Here is a 16,480-nt window from a genome sequence, read left to right as displayed (position 1 = left end):
GCCTATCTGTTTTTATTGGCTTGTGATATTACTGCGTTATTCAAGCTCGTATTTAACAAGACTGCTCAACTAATGGTGTTACCAGTGCCTTCTCGTAGAACTGAATTAAATTTCAACACTCAGAGACAAAGATCCCCTAAATTATTATTAGGCCTATACTGCTATTTACAGTGTTGGTCTACATTGTTTAATGATGCTTTTTATAAGGACCTAAAATGAAGGAAACAAAACATAGGATGTTTGAGGTAGGCCTATAGGCTATCAAATGTCTGGGACATTTCTCAGCACCGGAATAGCATGCTAGCTTAATTACTATTATTATTTAATATTACTATATAAAAAAATGGCAGAAGTAGTTGGAGTTTTAGTATGTATGACATTTCCAGCTCATGTGTTTTTGTTGGGACAGTTTAATAAGTTTAATTACACAGTGCTCTGGCGCCCCCAACTGTCAAAAAGTGAATGTTCAAAAGAAAATTATCCGTTTAGAATGAAAGGCAACCCTGTTATAAATAATTCATTTAAAACTAAATGACATGACTCGTTAATCAGTCTCTATAACTAATCGAGTGTCTCAATCGTGGGCATTGTTTTGGATTAGTTTAAAATGACCATTACGTCAGCATTTACTCACCCTCATGTTGCTCCAGACCTGAAAAAGTAAATATTTAAAGTAGTACGCTACTTTTCACTTGTGTAAGTTAGCCTACTATTCCCATTTTCAGTTATGTGTCAAAACCTTTTCACTGATTTTTACTGATTGATAGTTATTTACGTGGGCTGTGTAACTCGATATAAAAAAAATCATGAGAACAGGTCGAGGATCATTCCGACTTGTGAATGAATAATTCTGACAGAAAAATTGTGTGAACTGGATCAACCGATTCGCTAAAAAGATTCGACTCAAAAGAACGATTTGTTCATTAATCGGACTTCGGACATCGTCGTCACTTCATGAACTAGCTACGACTCGAGGGTTGGCAGATGTCAAGATTTTCTGTCAATATTAAGGACACAAATTTCAGTATGTTCGGCACACACATATTTTATATTACTTTGAATATTTCACAAGAGTCATATATTGACTTTTATAGTTTTTTTCGTCATTATGGAGCTCAATAATGTCCGGCGGTATTTGAAACACATTTCATTCAACTGAAGGCATTTTTCCTAGCAGTTAAAACCATATCCTTGGCATTACTTTAGCAACATGAAAACTATTTTCATTTTTGGATGAACTGTTCTTGGGAGAGGTTGATGAGGAGGGAGGGTCGAGCTAGCCTCTGTTTTGTTTAACAATACTTCGAACGTCAACAAGAAGTGTCGTCACCCAACATCGCTTAGAGCACCTTTAGGTACAGGTCCAAATTAAGCATGAACATTTAAAAACCTTTAATAATTACAATTATGTCCATCTTGAGTGTGTGGCCAAGTCAAAGACATAACATGAATACTGATTCCAGTGTGTACATGTTTTATTTCTTGTGAATGATAACACCTTTGGCAAAACGCAAGACAGGCATAATTTGTGTCCTATATGTAGTCTTAGAAACAAGAAGGCTTAAAGATCAATTGGTTTGTGTTCTTCATATTTAATCTAGTTTCCATTAAATTATAAATGACAGAGTTGATTGCAAGATAACATGAAGCATCTCTACGGACATGCTTGGAATGGATTTAACTGATTCAAATGTCCTGTCACTTCGGCGTTCCTTAATATCTTAATTTTACAGCAGATTTTCTCCGAATCAAAAACATCATGGTAATTGATGGGAAGATCGGAAGAGTGAAAGCAAAGATTAGTGAGTTATAAATGTGAACAACTGCATTGGCACCTCAGAACCGGAATGTAAGGTATTAAGGTTTGTCCTACAATGTCCTCGGATTGCATGAGCTACATGCCAAGGATGCCATAACGTAACAGGAGGGCAACAGTACAGCAGACCAGTTTGAATTTTGTTAGTTAGGATCCCTGACATCTTCTAACCTAACTGCAATCACAGTGTCCTAGAGGTCAAATGGAACGGTACAACTTTTTCCTCAAACACTCTCCCATGTGTGACTTTGTAATACATCTGGGCCCTTAACCAGTGCATATGCAACACCCACCCACCCTCTCCACTCAAAATATACATTTACATGTGCGCGCACACACACAGACAAAATCCACATTGCAATCCCTTTAGTAACCTTTCATACACAATACATGGGTTGTTTAGTTGACCGAGTGTGCATGTGTGCACTAGGGGCTTGCACCAGACAGGCAAACTCTACATAAGGCTTCAGAAGTATACTCGTAAATTTTGCGCACCACAAATTTTCACAGAAGTCTGCAACATTCACGTGTTGAGGAGTAAACCAGGTATGTATTTAAACTTGGCTACTGTGTTAAGTGACCAGCAGCATATCATACAGCATTCATCCGAGTTGTCAGGCAGTTTGGTCTGACTGGGTGAGCGGTTTCTTGCTGTGCTTTTGTTTTTTCCTCAGTGACTTGCACTTTGTTACTTGTTCTCCTGAGGAACAGTTTGTTAATCCCTTTTAGTCACAAAAAAAGTGTTCCACCTTCTTTTGTGCCTCTTCCCTTCCATCCATCCATAGCTTAGCTTTGCAAGCTTACCCATGTTACATTTCTGCCCAACCCACTGCAGCAAGTTTATTTTAATGACTTTCAAACTCTTTTGCTTCTGCTTATAAAGCTTTTGGGAGCAGTACTGGTCAGCATACTCAGAATGCAGCCCATCTTGTAGTCTCTCTCTTATTACCTTTTCCATCATCTCCACACTTTTTATCATTGTCTTCTATCTACACAGTGCTCCTGGGGGTTCCGTTTAAGGCAACAGTCTTCATGAGAGGGGTGCCAGTTGGCTGGCTGCTTGTCCTTGAGGTGGAAACACCCACTTCGAACACTTCATGAATGGCTTTCCGGAAACAGTGGAAATTGTAGTCTATCAATCCTGTGGCACAAAAAGGAGTATTAAAAAGAACCGAAGACCTGCCTCTAGAATAAAAGACACCAATATAATAGTATGGCTGTGGTGTACCTTTACGCTCAAAGCTCTCTTCTCTCAGGATGCAGACCAGAGCGAGGAACCTGGTGACCTCTTTCAGGTACAGCACTGTGGTGTTGTTGAGTTTGATGATGGCCATAGACTCCTTATCATAAGCACTGCCACTGCCATCCTCCTTTAATCTACACAATCAAGATAGATAGATGGATAAGATAGATAGATAGATGGATAGACCTATATGCAAATAGAAATCATATACAAACTCTGACCCGTAAATACAGGAGACGTCGATGACCACATCAATCATGTCGCAGCAGAGCTCGTAGGACTGCATGTCCACTGGTGAACTGTCAGTGGCGATGTAAATCTTACTGACGACGTCAAACAGGAAGGCCTTCTCAATCCCTGAATTCTATTAGCAGAGAGAAACACATACACTCATTGAATAATGCCCTGCAGGGTTTGATATGGGATCTTAAAGCATTGAGAGCATAATAAAACATGCATTAGCACGACTGCATTGGAGATGGAGAGCCATTTCCACTGCAACAACAACACTATATATTCTTCATAACGACAATAATGTGACCAAAGAGGGAATGGAAATTCATTAAGGTCCAACCATCTAGAAACATTAGGGTCTTGAGGTAGAGACACATACAGATATAAAGATGTTGAGAAGGTTCTCCAGTGTGGGAAGCTGAGGGATGAGCTTCTGGACAACTTTACTGAAGGCCTCGAAGATGGAGTGATCATATATACTGGTCAAATAGAAACTGCAGAGGACAGGGGAAAAAAAATCCTTAGAATGAAATACAAAACATCCGACAGATTTAATACAGCTAATATACCTAATTCTCATTTCACCAATTATTAACACAGTGATCCAAATGCAGTGTAATGCTTTTCTTAGGTTCGCATTAACAGTGCTGGTTAAAGTCACTTAACCGCATTTACACAGTAAACCAATTAAGATTTTATTTGTATTCATTATCTGGCACAGACAAGATCTAGTTGCAAATGTTTAAACAGCACAACTATTCAAACTAAATTGCAGGGTAGTTAAATAAAACATTTCTCATAACATTCACTCCTGACAACTGCAATCTCACATGCACATGTACGCATGGTGAACAGTTAAATCCACTACACGGTTAAAATGGCCATCTTAGTGGGGTATTTATGTAAAAACAGTTACGTGACTATGTATTGGGAGACAAAAATTTGCAATGTTTTTGCAGACAGCATCTGTTGCCAAATGAACAGAAGTGTTACCGAGACAAAAGAACCACAGAATCTGCCAGAACAGAAGTAGCTTAAAGGCTCTGCAGTGTTGGACAGCAGCCTCAGACTTAATCAAATATCCTCTCATATCAAACCAGTCTGAGTGTGCAAAGTTCTTCTGAAAATATAATGACCAACACAATTACTTGTAAACAAAAAAAAAATGGTAGCAGTTGCCAATTATTACAATATAATAATAGTTTGTACACTATGACAGGTGACAATACTGAGAAATAGGGTATGTCTAAATAATAACCACATGAATTTGCTAAGTGAATGGTAAGTGTACAGTTTTAGGTGCTTGAGTGGTCAGTGCTTTGTGAACAACAGCAGACAGGTGAATTGCAAGCATACTTCTAGCAGAACATTCTAGAAGTATGCTTGCAATTTACCCTTGCCCTTTTGTTTATGAAGCACTGACCACTCAAGCCCTTTAAACTGTATGCTTGACTTGCTGTACTAAACAGAGCTGAAGGAAAACAAGCTTCTTGCTTTCCTAGTATGGCTTTAGCATGTAAATGCATTTGTGTAAGTGTTTCTTCCTTGACAGATACTAAAATCCAGTAATCCACATGGCCTTTTTGGTTCCCAAAAACTATAGTAACCTAAACAGCAACCAAAAATTACCAGATGGTGATCAGAGTATCTGAAGATGCCATTTTTAGATTGATACAAACAAATGTGAATGCAAATATTTTCAGATAACACATCATCAAGCAGACTCTTTATTTAGATCAGAGAATTGAGAGCTGTGTGTTCATCTTCACTTTCAGTATACTATAGAATCTCCTGATACCCTTTACTGAAAGTGAAGATGAATTAGAATCTATAGCAAAATCTAGAACCACATTCATTTCCTAAGTGAATGGTAAGTGTACAGTTTAAGGTGCTTGAGTGGTCAGTGCTTTGTGAACAGTTAGATTCTATAGCATTAGTGAAGCGATCAGAAAAAAAACAGGTAGGCTAATCGGATCCAGCCATAAGTGGCACTCTATTTAAATTTTGATAACAAAATTAATTTAGCAAAAGCCTGTAATGACTGAGATTTAACACAGAGCTCATGAAACATCATTTCCTCGGAGAACTACTTTTCAACAACAATACATTACATCCATTATTAAGTCAACAACAGAATGGCTCTGACTTAACAGTTTCTCTGATTTAGCAATGTAAAATAAACAAAACAAAAAACAAAATCAAACAAACATCCTTCCCACATATTTACACATTAATTAGGTGTTCTGCAAATGAAAACATTGAGCATATCAAATTAAAAAATAATAATAAAATCACAATGCATCTACATATCAGTGCAGGATTTCTGTTCCCTCTTCTCAGATCGCAGAAATCGTGGGTTATATTATGGGTCAAGAAGTATTTTAGGGTGTGTTCACACTTTTGGTTCACTTGGTTCATTTGTCCGGACCCAAAAAACAAAAGAAACATTTAGTCCTGGTCCGCTTAGTGTTCACATTGGCATTTTAACACCGAACCTAAAGGTACCAAACTTAAAGGCATAGGGATATGTTCACAACCTGATTGGTTGGCTTTTATTATGTATAATTCGGGACAGAGCTTACCAAACATCCAAAACAATTCTGTGTGTTGAGTTAAATGCACTCGTTGTATGAGTGTAGCCTAGATATGGTGGTATTTTGACCAGCTGAGAACTTGTGATCATGAAGAGCTTATAAAATGTGTAAAGGAGTCAAAACAGCGGCAGGAATCCCTCCGTCACACACACAAACGAAGATCTACTGCGAGGAGACGCGATTCTAATATCGAGACTATGAAGAGAAAAAACAGGTATGCTTGAGCATTCTCTCCTTTTTAGTCACATCATGTCCCATTTTTGGTTCATTTACATGCCTTTGGTCTGTTTTGCGTTCATTTGGAAGCGGTCTCAGTCAGCTTCTTTGGTGCACACCAGGGTTTGGATGGCAGCGTTCACACTTATTCAAATGAACAGCACTAACAGAGAAATCGCACCAGGGTTCATTTTAATCGATTCAAACATGCCAAATGTGAACACACCCTTTTAATTAATAAACAGCACCAGAAATAAAAGGCAAATGATTACCTGAGATGAAGTTTCTCTAAACTGGCATCTGCCAGGTCATCATTAGCCCTCTGGTGTATATCCCTCTGGGTCTCAATCTTATGGTCATCAGACAGACCGTCTACTTTATGGATGAACACTTCAAAGTTGATCTCTGGGTTGACTCTATAGGCCCGTGATACTGTAAGGTGGAGTCGACCAAGGGCCTCCATGTAGTCATCCTTTGTGAGGAAAAATGCAAAATAGTATGAGTTGCCAATGTATGATAGAGGCTGACTAGGTTTAGAGAAAAAGCTGTGCTTGAGGCTACAAAACAAATTGAAAATTACATTTTTATATTTACAAAATAAAAGAATGCAGAAATACAAAAGAAATATGCGAAAAATATATCAGTCTCGTCTAAAAAGCAGATGACAAGAATGTTCTTGACACATGAAGACATCTTTTGTTATGGGGTTTGCTAATCTGCAATCTAATCAACCATATCCTTTAAAAACAACTTTCAGCTAGAAGAAACACTGAAGTGCTGAGACAAGATACTGACTTCTCTGTATCAGCAGAAACACAAAGTCAATCTTGTGCCTTTTTTTTTTTTACCTTAAGCCAATGCGATACAATGAGCCAAGCCTAAATGACAAACAACATTAAATTAAACGAAACCAGAATGTCTAGACTCAAAGCCAAGATTTAAATAATCTAACCATTTACAACATTAACCCATTTCAACTGCAGTTTAACACTAGATTTACAATAGCTTCTCGATTGGTTACATGGGAAAGGATTCTACAGAAATATTTGTTTAAAACTCCCTTTGGCAATGGCAACTTTATTGATTAATAATTTGTATTAAAATTATTTTATTTTTTAAATGTAAACAAACTTGGATACTGAAAAGATAAATTTGATCAGGGTAGAAACAAAAATAGTATTTCTTCACAGTTTTATCACAGTTCTTCAGTAATAATATGAATATCTGTAACACAGAAATAACAATACTATGTGTTTGACTAATTTCAAAAGACTTTTTTTGTGAAGCTGTTTAATACCTATACATTACACCCGCTCTCTCTGGGTCAGCGCCAGCGCCGTCACAGATTTGAATGTTCTGGTGTGATTTTGTCAAAGGTTTAATAGACACAGGCAAATCGTTGTCATTTAGGAATGAGACCGTGTGAGTGTTTGAATCGAGATTGTGATATTTTAATGATTAATAGTGCAGCTCTACTAAAACCATAGATATTGCACCGACGAAAATGATATAGCTGGTCAGTATTTGTAATTACAATGTTTCACAAAAGAATCCAGCCATCTCAAATTACTGACAGAAATGCATAACTATGTTGTTTGGGTGTGTATAATAATTAGAGTCAAGGCTTTGAATTTTCTGTCTCACCTGTGCATCGATGACAAATATCAAGGCCCCAGTTCCTCTGAAAATCATCTCGTAGTCAAAGGTAGGATCAAAAAAATCCACTTGTCCAGGGAAGTCCCAGATCTGGAAGTTGACAAAGGAACTGCTGGAGATGTCATCTTTGTATATTTTGTTGGTGCTCTCCAAAAAGAGGGTCTCGTTGGGGGACATCTTATGAAACACCACCTGATAAGTCAGACATTTAATACATTAAAAGCATTCTCAAAGTGCCCTGTCTCCCCTCCACGAGGTAATAAAGTGAACCAGTTGTGAAATCAAACTAAAAGCCCAGTCACATGCTTCATGAGGAGCTTACTGATGGCTAGGCTTATGTCTCAGAGGCCTCAGATTTAAATTCTTAAAATTGTAAAGCCAAGGGAATTATGGGCAGTTAAAGGTTGCACTCTTTTAGCACAACGTTTACACATATTCTATTTATTTTAGTAGCCACATTATCATTAGTACAAATCGGTTTGGACATTATACTGACACCAATTTCGCGAAATGATGAGGAAAAGAAGTCTAAACAAAAGAGATAATTCAACTATATATAGTTTTTGAAAGGGTTTTCTATGTTTTAGTAGTGATAAAAGTTTAAATTCTTATTTCATCTGTCGCTCAAATAGACACTAAAAAACAAAAGTAATGTTCGTCTCAAAGTAAACATAACAATATGCTGCTCACACACTTTCCATTTAGAATCAAGTGGTGCATAAATTAAGTTCTGTATTATGAATCATAATGTTACAGATTTCATATCAAATACCCTCTCATGTACCCTGAAAGTCCTTGTATCTTTTGCTCACTGCTGACACCTACAGGTGTGGATGCATGATGCTGCTGCTTCACATCTGTTGTTTTTATCTCCATGAGTGCTTATAAGTTGTGACTGTCATGTGTTCACGTTCAGTGCTTGATGATGCAGCATATCCTAAATCGGTGGTGTGGAAGTTGTAAGTAGTCGTGACTAGTTTCAACAAACCAAAAGGAACAGCTTATTTATAAACAGTTTGTTGTTAAACTGTTTGGTACATTTAGAATTGTTTTTAAAGCGCTTAAGCACTGGCTGAAAATGCTATATAGGATGAACACAATATTTTGATTGTATTATTATCAGTTGTATTATCCCAATCAATTGCATGAAACAGCTGGGCATGTGACGTCACCATGGAAGCGCCCACACATGGGTGCCCACTCCATGTACAATAAAACAGCTTGTTCTAGTAGACTGTCTAAAGTCTTCTTCCTAGGTAATTGTTAATAATTTTAATAGAATTTTAAAAAGCTCTGTTCATTACTTTGTGTAAAACGTTTTTAATTAAAAAAAGTGCGCCTCACATGATAAATGCACTCAAAAAATGTCTTACACATACCCAATTAATAGCCTTAATGCGCACAAATTGTAAAAGGAAGAAAAGAAAATGCATGGACAAGAATGAGCTCTAAAATACATCATCGGTGTTGAGAGGTTGTGGCGGATGCTGAATGTAAGAATAAGCATTTCAGGTTTTGATATGAAGAAATCACGTGCCACATCAATGCCGGGTGAGTTATAACACCATGAACATAGAACATCTCAGTTATATGCTACATATTCTTAGCCAGCAGCCTGAATGTGGTGTATTTAGGCCTGTGTGGCATCAAAGTCCGTAAATCCACCGCTGCTTAAGAAATAGGTTGGTTGTAACGGCTCTGAGTGGTGATCTTGCCCGTGCCCAGTGACAGCTCGGCTGCCCGGGGCGGCTCTGACCCGGTTCTAACTCGCTCGGCTAAGTCAGCAGGGGGAAAGAACGTAAGTTACACTGTCTAAATAAAATCTCTTCCTCCTACCTTTTGGATAGATGACTTTCCACTCCTCCTTAATCCCATCAGCAGGATTCTCGGTTTGCTGTCGGAGGGACTAGGGCTGTCCTCAATGTCTCCCTCCTCTTCTCCATATCCAAAATCTTTGGGAAACGAGTCCGCCACCCCGTAGCTGTCCGCCAGCGGTGCCTCGTACTGGATCGACATGTTGACCCCCCTCCCCAACCCCTTTAAAATATAACCTGGCTGATTATTAGTAATATAATCAGCACAAAATAAATGCTGAGAGAACAAATATAAAACCTCGTTATACTAGAAATGGATGGAAGCAAACTTATTATGGATTCTCCTTTAAATCTTCAGTCTCTTATGTTTCCCATCTCGATGAAACGCCCACTTAAGATCCACACTCGCGTGTAATTGGGCAGCCATCCGGTAGCTCGTTTGCTGATTGGACCACTAAAGTGTCACTCTACTAAGGTATTGAAATGCGGGCGGATCGTTCCAAGTCATGTGCCTAGTGGTCACCTGACAAACGGAATCGTGTGAATGGTTGTTGTTTTTTCCGACCTTTCGCCTGAAATGGTGTTTCTTGTCTTCAAATGCTGATAAATGTTAAATGTTGTTTATCCCTTTTAATTTCCCCTGTGGGAAAGTCGGCACACATTACTCCCCGCCCCGGATATTAAACAAACTGTATGCCCTTTCTAAAACAAGTATGAATCAGCTTTGTTTTGCAAAAGTGAACACTGCACTGACTGACATGTTAACACGTCAGCCTATTGTTCATGATTATGATCGATGTGTGCTAGCAATTTTATAAATACCTTATAGCTTTCAACATTATGCATGCCAAATATGGTGGCTTTAAAATGTTTAATATTAAAATAAAACTGGCATTTACGTTTAGACCTTTCAAAACTGTATTAAACAGTCTGTAGTTTATTATAATGAAGCTATGCCACACATAAATCGTGTATCTCGTTTTTATGTGAACCACAGGCTTTTTACAACACTGGCTGACCAATGTGTCACATGGCTGCAAAGCCAAAGTTGTTATTGTTCAGTTTTACTAATGCTATATGTAGGCTATATGCCTGAGTGGTGTCATTGCACAACTATACTGAGTTTTCTGTCAAGATTGCAAAACAGCTGCAGTTTAGTTTTCACAGTATTAGCAGCATAGATACATTGAATTCATAAAACATTAATTTAAAAGATACATTTAATGATCACTGGAATGTTGGGACTACATATTTTTTTGTGGTTAGAACACAACCAAATAAGAAGTATAAAGCAAGGATGAGATCTTATCTTATTTAAGATATTTTGAAGTGGTGCTAGTAAAGTTTGCGATTCAAGAGTTAAATAGGAATGTAGAATTGTCTTACAAAACAGCTTAATTTGAGCAACTGTTTTGTAGTTTGAATGACACGTGGATTGTGTTTTGTTATTCATTCGTGCTTTCTTTTTCTAAAACAGCATATAATCCAGTTCCTGATACTCAAATTAAGCAGTATTTTAGCTGCTAATATCTCAAGTCAAAGTATAAATATTTTTGTGAGTGGGCACAAAATAAATATGTGTATGCTTTAGTCCAGTAGATGGTGTTGTGAGCAAGTATTAGGTGTATTATTAATACACTGCAATGTGTTATTAAAATTCAGGGAGAACAAAATTATAAATTATAAAAACAACTTTTAAATGGCCTTGTCCCCTTTTAGGGAAGTAATATCAAATTGACAAATTCTTCTCTTTTGTCAAGTGTAAAACAAGAATAATTTCTTCAGAAATAAAGCGTGATAAGAATAGATGACAATAATATTTCAAGCTGACAGTAATGGCAACAGAAAACACAAAAAAAGTATAAATATTTAGATTTGGTGGTTTTGTAGAAAGTTAATTTAAAGCCTGTGGGGAAAAGCTGTTGGATATTTTGGTACTTACAACTTGTACTAGATTAGTGAACGTTAAGGTTCTTCATCCTGTTGATAAATTAAAGCATGTGTGCATGATTAAATAAACTAGGCTATATGAACAGTGTTATGATACAGTTTAGATATAATCTAAAATCTAATCATAGTAGTAATGTTAATATGACACTTGCAATGAGTAACTTCTTTCTAGCAAAAATGTATTTGTTCATACCACCGAGCTGTTGAATCTAATTGGTTTACAAACAGTTTAAAGTGGCCAATTACTTTCAGGGAATCGCGCAGCTAAAGTAGTTCCAGGCAGCTTGGCTGTAGCCTATTATGTGTCCATATCATGTTGCAAAATGATAATTCAGTTATTTCAAAGGTCCTCCTTACAGAAAGAACCAAAACTCACACAGACACTGACCAAGCAAATAAATATAGCAAACAATTTAATAATATTGACAAAATATGTCCATGTTGTTTTGTTTTTTTTACACAAAATTACGTTTACTATATAGGCTACGGAAACCACATGCTCTCTTTCGCACTCCGTCCCTCCCACTGTAACACACAAATACAGTACGGACACACATTCGCACAGAAATGTGTGGTTTGCGCTACTCTGACGATTTTATCTGTAAAATAGTTTAGCAACTTAAAAGCTATATAAATTTTTGACTAGCGATAATACCGGCACTTATCTTGAAGCATATCAACTTACAGTTTCGCTATTAGAAGAGACACTGCTGCCAAACACTGTTGAGAGATGCACACTCCACAGACTGAGTTAATTCACATACAATTAATCTCTCTCTCGCTCTCTTTCTCTCACACTAATAATTAATCTGCTATCAATGGCTCAAGCCTCCATTACTAGCTCTAAAATTATGCTTTTGGCATGGGATGAGATGCATTAGAAATTAGAGCAATGTCTTGAGTTTGCATTATTTTCTAATAATTCAACCTTCCATCTTCAATTATTCCTTACTTATTCTGCTTTTTTAATCTTTTGCGATTTAGTTGAAATCTAATTTAGAAATACTCTTTGTCCATATGCTTAGAAAAGACTGACTTTACAAATAAATTTTCAATCTGGCTTGATTGCATTGTAAATCAGATCAGTTTATTTAGCTCTAATATGACATTTGCAGATAGAACAGTGTTTTTTACAATATCCTTTTTTGCAGTTTTAAAATTGGGATTTTTTTAACCATTACACCATTTTGACTTCTGATGCAGGAAGCACTTAAAAAGAGAAATATCCAGATGAGACCAAGGCATACATAATCAAACGTACAATCCAATTCCTGTATTGTAGTCATACTACTATTGTTAATTAAGTATACTGTCTGTGTGTACTGCTGAATTGATATGTATAAAAGGAAAGTGTAAACAATCCATAAGGAGTTCTACCACTTTATAAAGTTGAATATAAAACTTCAGTCTGAGATTGCTTCCGTGCTTACATCAAAGCTGTAGATGTTAACTTTACAGTCACTCTGGTCAATTTCCATCAATTTATAACTACAAAAATTATATGGTTACCATCTGTGAGTTTTTCTCATATTTTTAAGTCTGTGGGAGCAGCTCGCCTGCTACTGGAACTGCTGGCCAATGAGGCGCGATGGCTTGGTGACGCTCGTGGACTATGCCGTGACTCAGAGCTGGATCCTTCTATTGAATCAGGAGAGGTGGGCCTGCTCCGCTTGGAATCGGACCTGGACAAAGTACGTGCCCGCACAGCAGCGTAGGGACAGCGGGCTTTAGCGCCTTCCAGGGAATCCGAGTCTGAGCCATTGCCTTCTACAACCGTTGAGCAGTTCCGCGGTGCACTGGCCTTCCATGGCTTCTTTGCAACGCCAGATGATGAGTAAGAAGATTCTCTGGGGTGGCTCGATGAGTCTGGAGTCTTGGACTCTTGCCCTTTTTTGTGCGAAGGTGGAGGGTGGACAGAATCTTCCCCCTCTTCTTGCTTGGGCGGCGTGACAGAGTTGCAAGGTGGTGAACGCGTGTCACTGCTGGTGTTGTTGGAATTGCTGTTGTGCTCTGTGGGACTGTGCTGCGAGTACTTTGGTGCATCAGAACCATTTTTAGCTGGCAAATCACCCTGAATGGGCAAGAAAGCAGAGGATGGGTTAATCAAAGGAGGGTACACGGTTCCATCAGGTGGTCTCTCGAGCAGAAGGTTGTATCCGCTGGGTGCAGATGCAATGGTGGCCTTGCGGCCAGTTGAGGTGCCGATGCACGTCTGATGGACCACAGAATCTTTCTTCAGCTTGTTGGGATAGTAGCTGTCATCAGGATCGTCCCTCAGCTGTGGGTAGTAGTTCAAAATGACCGTTTTAAACTTTTTGTAGCCCAGGTGCAGGATCTCCAGGATGTTGAGAAACAATGAGATGGCAGCTATGCATTGCATGAACACCATGAAGACGCTTTTCTCAGTGGGTCGAGATACAAAGCAATCAACAGAATTCGGGCAGGGCTCACGCTCACATTTGTACAGCGGATTTAGTCGAAACCCATACAGAACATATTGTCCGGTCATGAAGCCCACCTCTACACCAGAGCGGGTGACTATGTGAGCCACGTAGGTGCGCAGAAGGGACCCCCTCAACGGAGCTTTGTTCAGCTTCCCTTGGTCGATCTGCCGAAGCTCACGTTCTATTTTGCGTCGAACTTCCGCCATCTCCACATCCACGGCCTCAAGTTCACGTCTCAGTGTCATCTTTTTGCGCTGTCGCTCTTTCTCAAGGGCACGGAGGCGGTAGAGGGCATGGCCCATGTACACCAGTGAAGGTGAAGACACAAAAATGACCTGCAGCACCCAATAGCGGATAAGGGAAATGGGGAATGCTTTGTCATAGCACACGTTGCGGCATCCAGGCTGCTCGGTGTTGCAGATAAAGTCAGCCTGTTCATCATTCCACACATCCTCGGCCGCCACCCCAAGCACCAGCATGCGGAATATGAAGAGGATGGTCAGCCAGATCTTTCCCACCATAGTGGAGTGGATATGCACCTCTTCCAAAATCCCGCCAAGGAAGTTCCAGTCTCCCATTTTTACTCGGGCATTTTTGAGTCTGTTTGGAGAGGAAATAAGAAGCAAGAATCATGAACAAGGACCGTGATTCACATTTGAATAATGTAATACAGTGAAATCAAATCTTGTACCAAAATATTATTTGATTATCGCGCATATCACTTTCATCCTTACTGTAATTTTCATTTGAAATGAACAGAGCTAAGCTTTCCCAAACTAAGAACATCTCAGAGTTACCCTGTATATCAAATGCATAAACCATAAATAGGTGGACTTCTTTTTCAAAACTAGGAAGGAATAACATTAAAAAAAGACAAAAATGAATGGCAAACTAAAGAAACTGATGCAAGATCATAAAGTCTCCATTGTAAGCATTGAAGCATCTAAGGTATATTTCAGACATAAACATTGAATCCGCCCAACAAAAGTCAGATTAATGGCAGATCAGTATGGGGTTTTCAATTACAGATCCTTGTTTGGTTGCAAACAAAATATAATAATAATAATAATAATAATAATAATAATACATTTCCCTTTTTTACAATATTTATACCTGAATTTAATGTAAACAAACCCAAACAACAAATAGGCAATGATTGGATCATTATAGCACTGACTGATTATTATGTTTCTAGCATGTTATATGTTTTGTAACAGTTTTTCTAACCCTAATTGGTGGAGTGTGTAGCTTTTCATTTCTTAAACAACCATGTAGGAAGACACATCATAGCCATATTCCATGATGACAATGTCAAGATTCATCAGGCTCAAATTGTGAAAGAATGGTTGGTTAGGAGGGAGCATGAAGAATCATTTTCACACATGAATTGGCACCTCTTGAGTCCAGACCATAAATTCATTGAAAGTCTTTGGGATGTGCTGGAGGAGACTTTACAGAGTGTTTGACTCAATACAACATCTTGGCAAACAACCGATGCACCTCTTGATGGAAATAACATCACAACAATTATTTCCATCAAGATGTGCATACATTTTTGGTCAAGATCATCTTGATCTAGATCTTTGGTCAAGATGTTTAATAAATGAAAAGCTACACACTCCATCAATTAGGGTTAGAAGAACTGTCTCCAAACATGCCAATAACATGCACTGCAATAATGATCCAAACATTGCCTAACTTAGGCACCTGTAGGTATAATTACAGCAAGCTTAACTAACCTATCTAAATGACTTACTAAATAATAAACCATACATGCAGTGCTACTAAATGCAGTCAATCAGTGCATTACTGTTAAACATCTTTTTGTTGAAAGTAAACATAGATAAATAAACTGAAGCACCGACATACCTTAAACAAATTGGGAGAAAATGAAGTAAATCTTCATTGTAAAATCGACTCTAATGCTACTCCAACGCCAACACATTAAGTACAAAAAGCTATAGACTTATGCCATCCTGTTTATCGTTAAAGCTCTCGACTAAATACAAAACAAGCAGGTCATCTTGGTGCCAACTTATAGTCATGCAGGAGAAATCAATGCGCTAGCCAATATCATTTACCTTACAGCAGTATGGACAGAATGCCGCTGCTTTAAATCCCTGCGGGTCATACAGGCGCGATGAGGCCACCAAAATATTTAAAAATCGTTGGTGCCCTGCACATCTGACACAGCACATCACCTGAACTTTTGTGACCCCCTCTTTCCTCTCTGTTGGCACCGAAAGAAGGTTTCCAAATGTGCAGGGGTCTATTGGCAAGCGCACTGGTTCTGTATGTCAGTGCGTCAATAACAAGTACTCCACTATAAACATGAAGGGAGCACTGAATTGATTGTGTATGCCAGGCGTAATAAAACATTGTCGAATGAAAAGCCCCCTTCTGTATGAATGTATAGCTCTTTTACACTTGGTTCCTGCTTCATGCTCTTGTGCACCCGCTCTTAATCAGTAGACAGTCTTGCATGTTTGATTGCTAGTTAACACCCATTAGAG

General features: G+C 38.3%; 2 protein-coding genes across 2 annotated transcripts; both read right to left on the bottom strand.

Moving 5' to 3' along the window:
- Window positions 1-1,457: 1,457 nt before the first annotated feature.
- On the bottom strand, window positions 1,458-9,963 carry rragca (Ras-related GTP binding Ca). The gene is made up of 7 exons (XM_077216907.1): window positions 9,596-9,963; window positions 7,748-7,951; window positions 6,376-6,575; window positions 3,673-3,787; window positions 3,281-3,423; window positions 3,045-3,193; window positions 1,458-2,957 (listed from the first exon to the last, which is right to left on the bottom strand). The coding sequence occupies exons 1-7, from the start codon at window positions 9,773-9,775 to the stop codon at window positions 2,806-2,808; spliced, it is 1,143 nt and encodes a 380-aa protein (XP_077073022.1). The 5' UTR covers window positions 9,776-9,963; the 3' UTR covers window positions 1,458-2,805.
- A 2,712-nt stretch (window positions 9,964-12,675) lies between these two features.
- On the bottom strand, window positions 12,676-16,078 carry gja9a (gap junction protein alpha 9a). Its single transcript, XM_077217116.1, has 2 exons — window positions 15,837-16,078; window positions 12,676-14,567 (listed from the first exon to the last, which is right to left on the bottom strand). Exon 2 carries the CDS (start codon window positions 14,543-14,545, stop codon window positions 13,049-13,051), a length of 1,497 nt encoding a protein of 498 aa, XP_077073231.1. The 5' UTR covers window positions 14,546-14,567; window positions 15,837-16,078; the 3' UTR covers window positions 12,676-13,048.
- Window positions 16,079-16,480: the final 402 nt, after the last annotated feature.

This window comes from Siphateles boraxobius, unplaced genomic scaffold, assembly GCF_051911475.1.
Source record: "Siphateles boraxobius isolate OS27281-9 unplaced genomic scaffold, OSU_SipBor_1 12, whole genome shotgun sequence".
Taxonomy (NCBI): domain Eukaryota; kingdom Metazoa; phylum Chordata; class Actinopteri; order Cypriniformes; family Leuciscidae; genus Siphateles; species Siphateles boraxobius.
The sequence above is the reverse complement of the archived record's forward strand: the minus strand, read 5'-3'. Positions and strand labels throughout refer to the sequence as shown.

Excerpts from the sequence above, each read along its gene's own strand:
- rragca (XM_077216907.1), bottom strand. The coding sequence starts at position 9,775 with ATGTCGATCCAGTACGAGGCACCGCTGGCGGACAGCTACGGGGTGGCG. Across the intron at positions 6,576-7,747 it reads TATTTGTCATCGATGCACAG|GATGACTACATGGAGGCCCT; the intron begins GTGAGACAGAAA and ends TTCCTCACAAAG. Across the intron at positions 2,958-3,044 it reads AGAGAGCTTTGAGCGTAAAG|GATTGATAGACTACAATTTC; the intron begins GTACACCACAGC and ends TTTGTGCCACAG.
- gja9a (XM_077217116.1), bottom strand. The coding sequence starts at position 14,545 with ATGGGAGACTGGAACTTCCTTGGCGGGATTTTGGAAGAGGTGCATATC.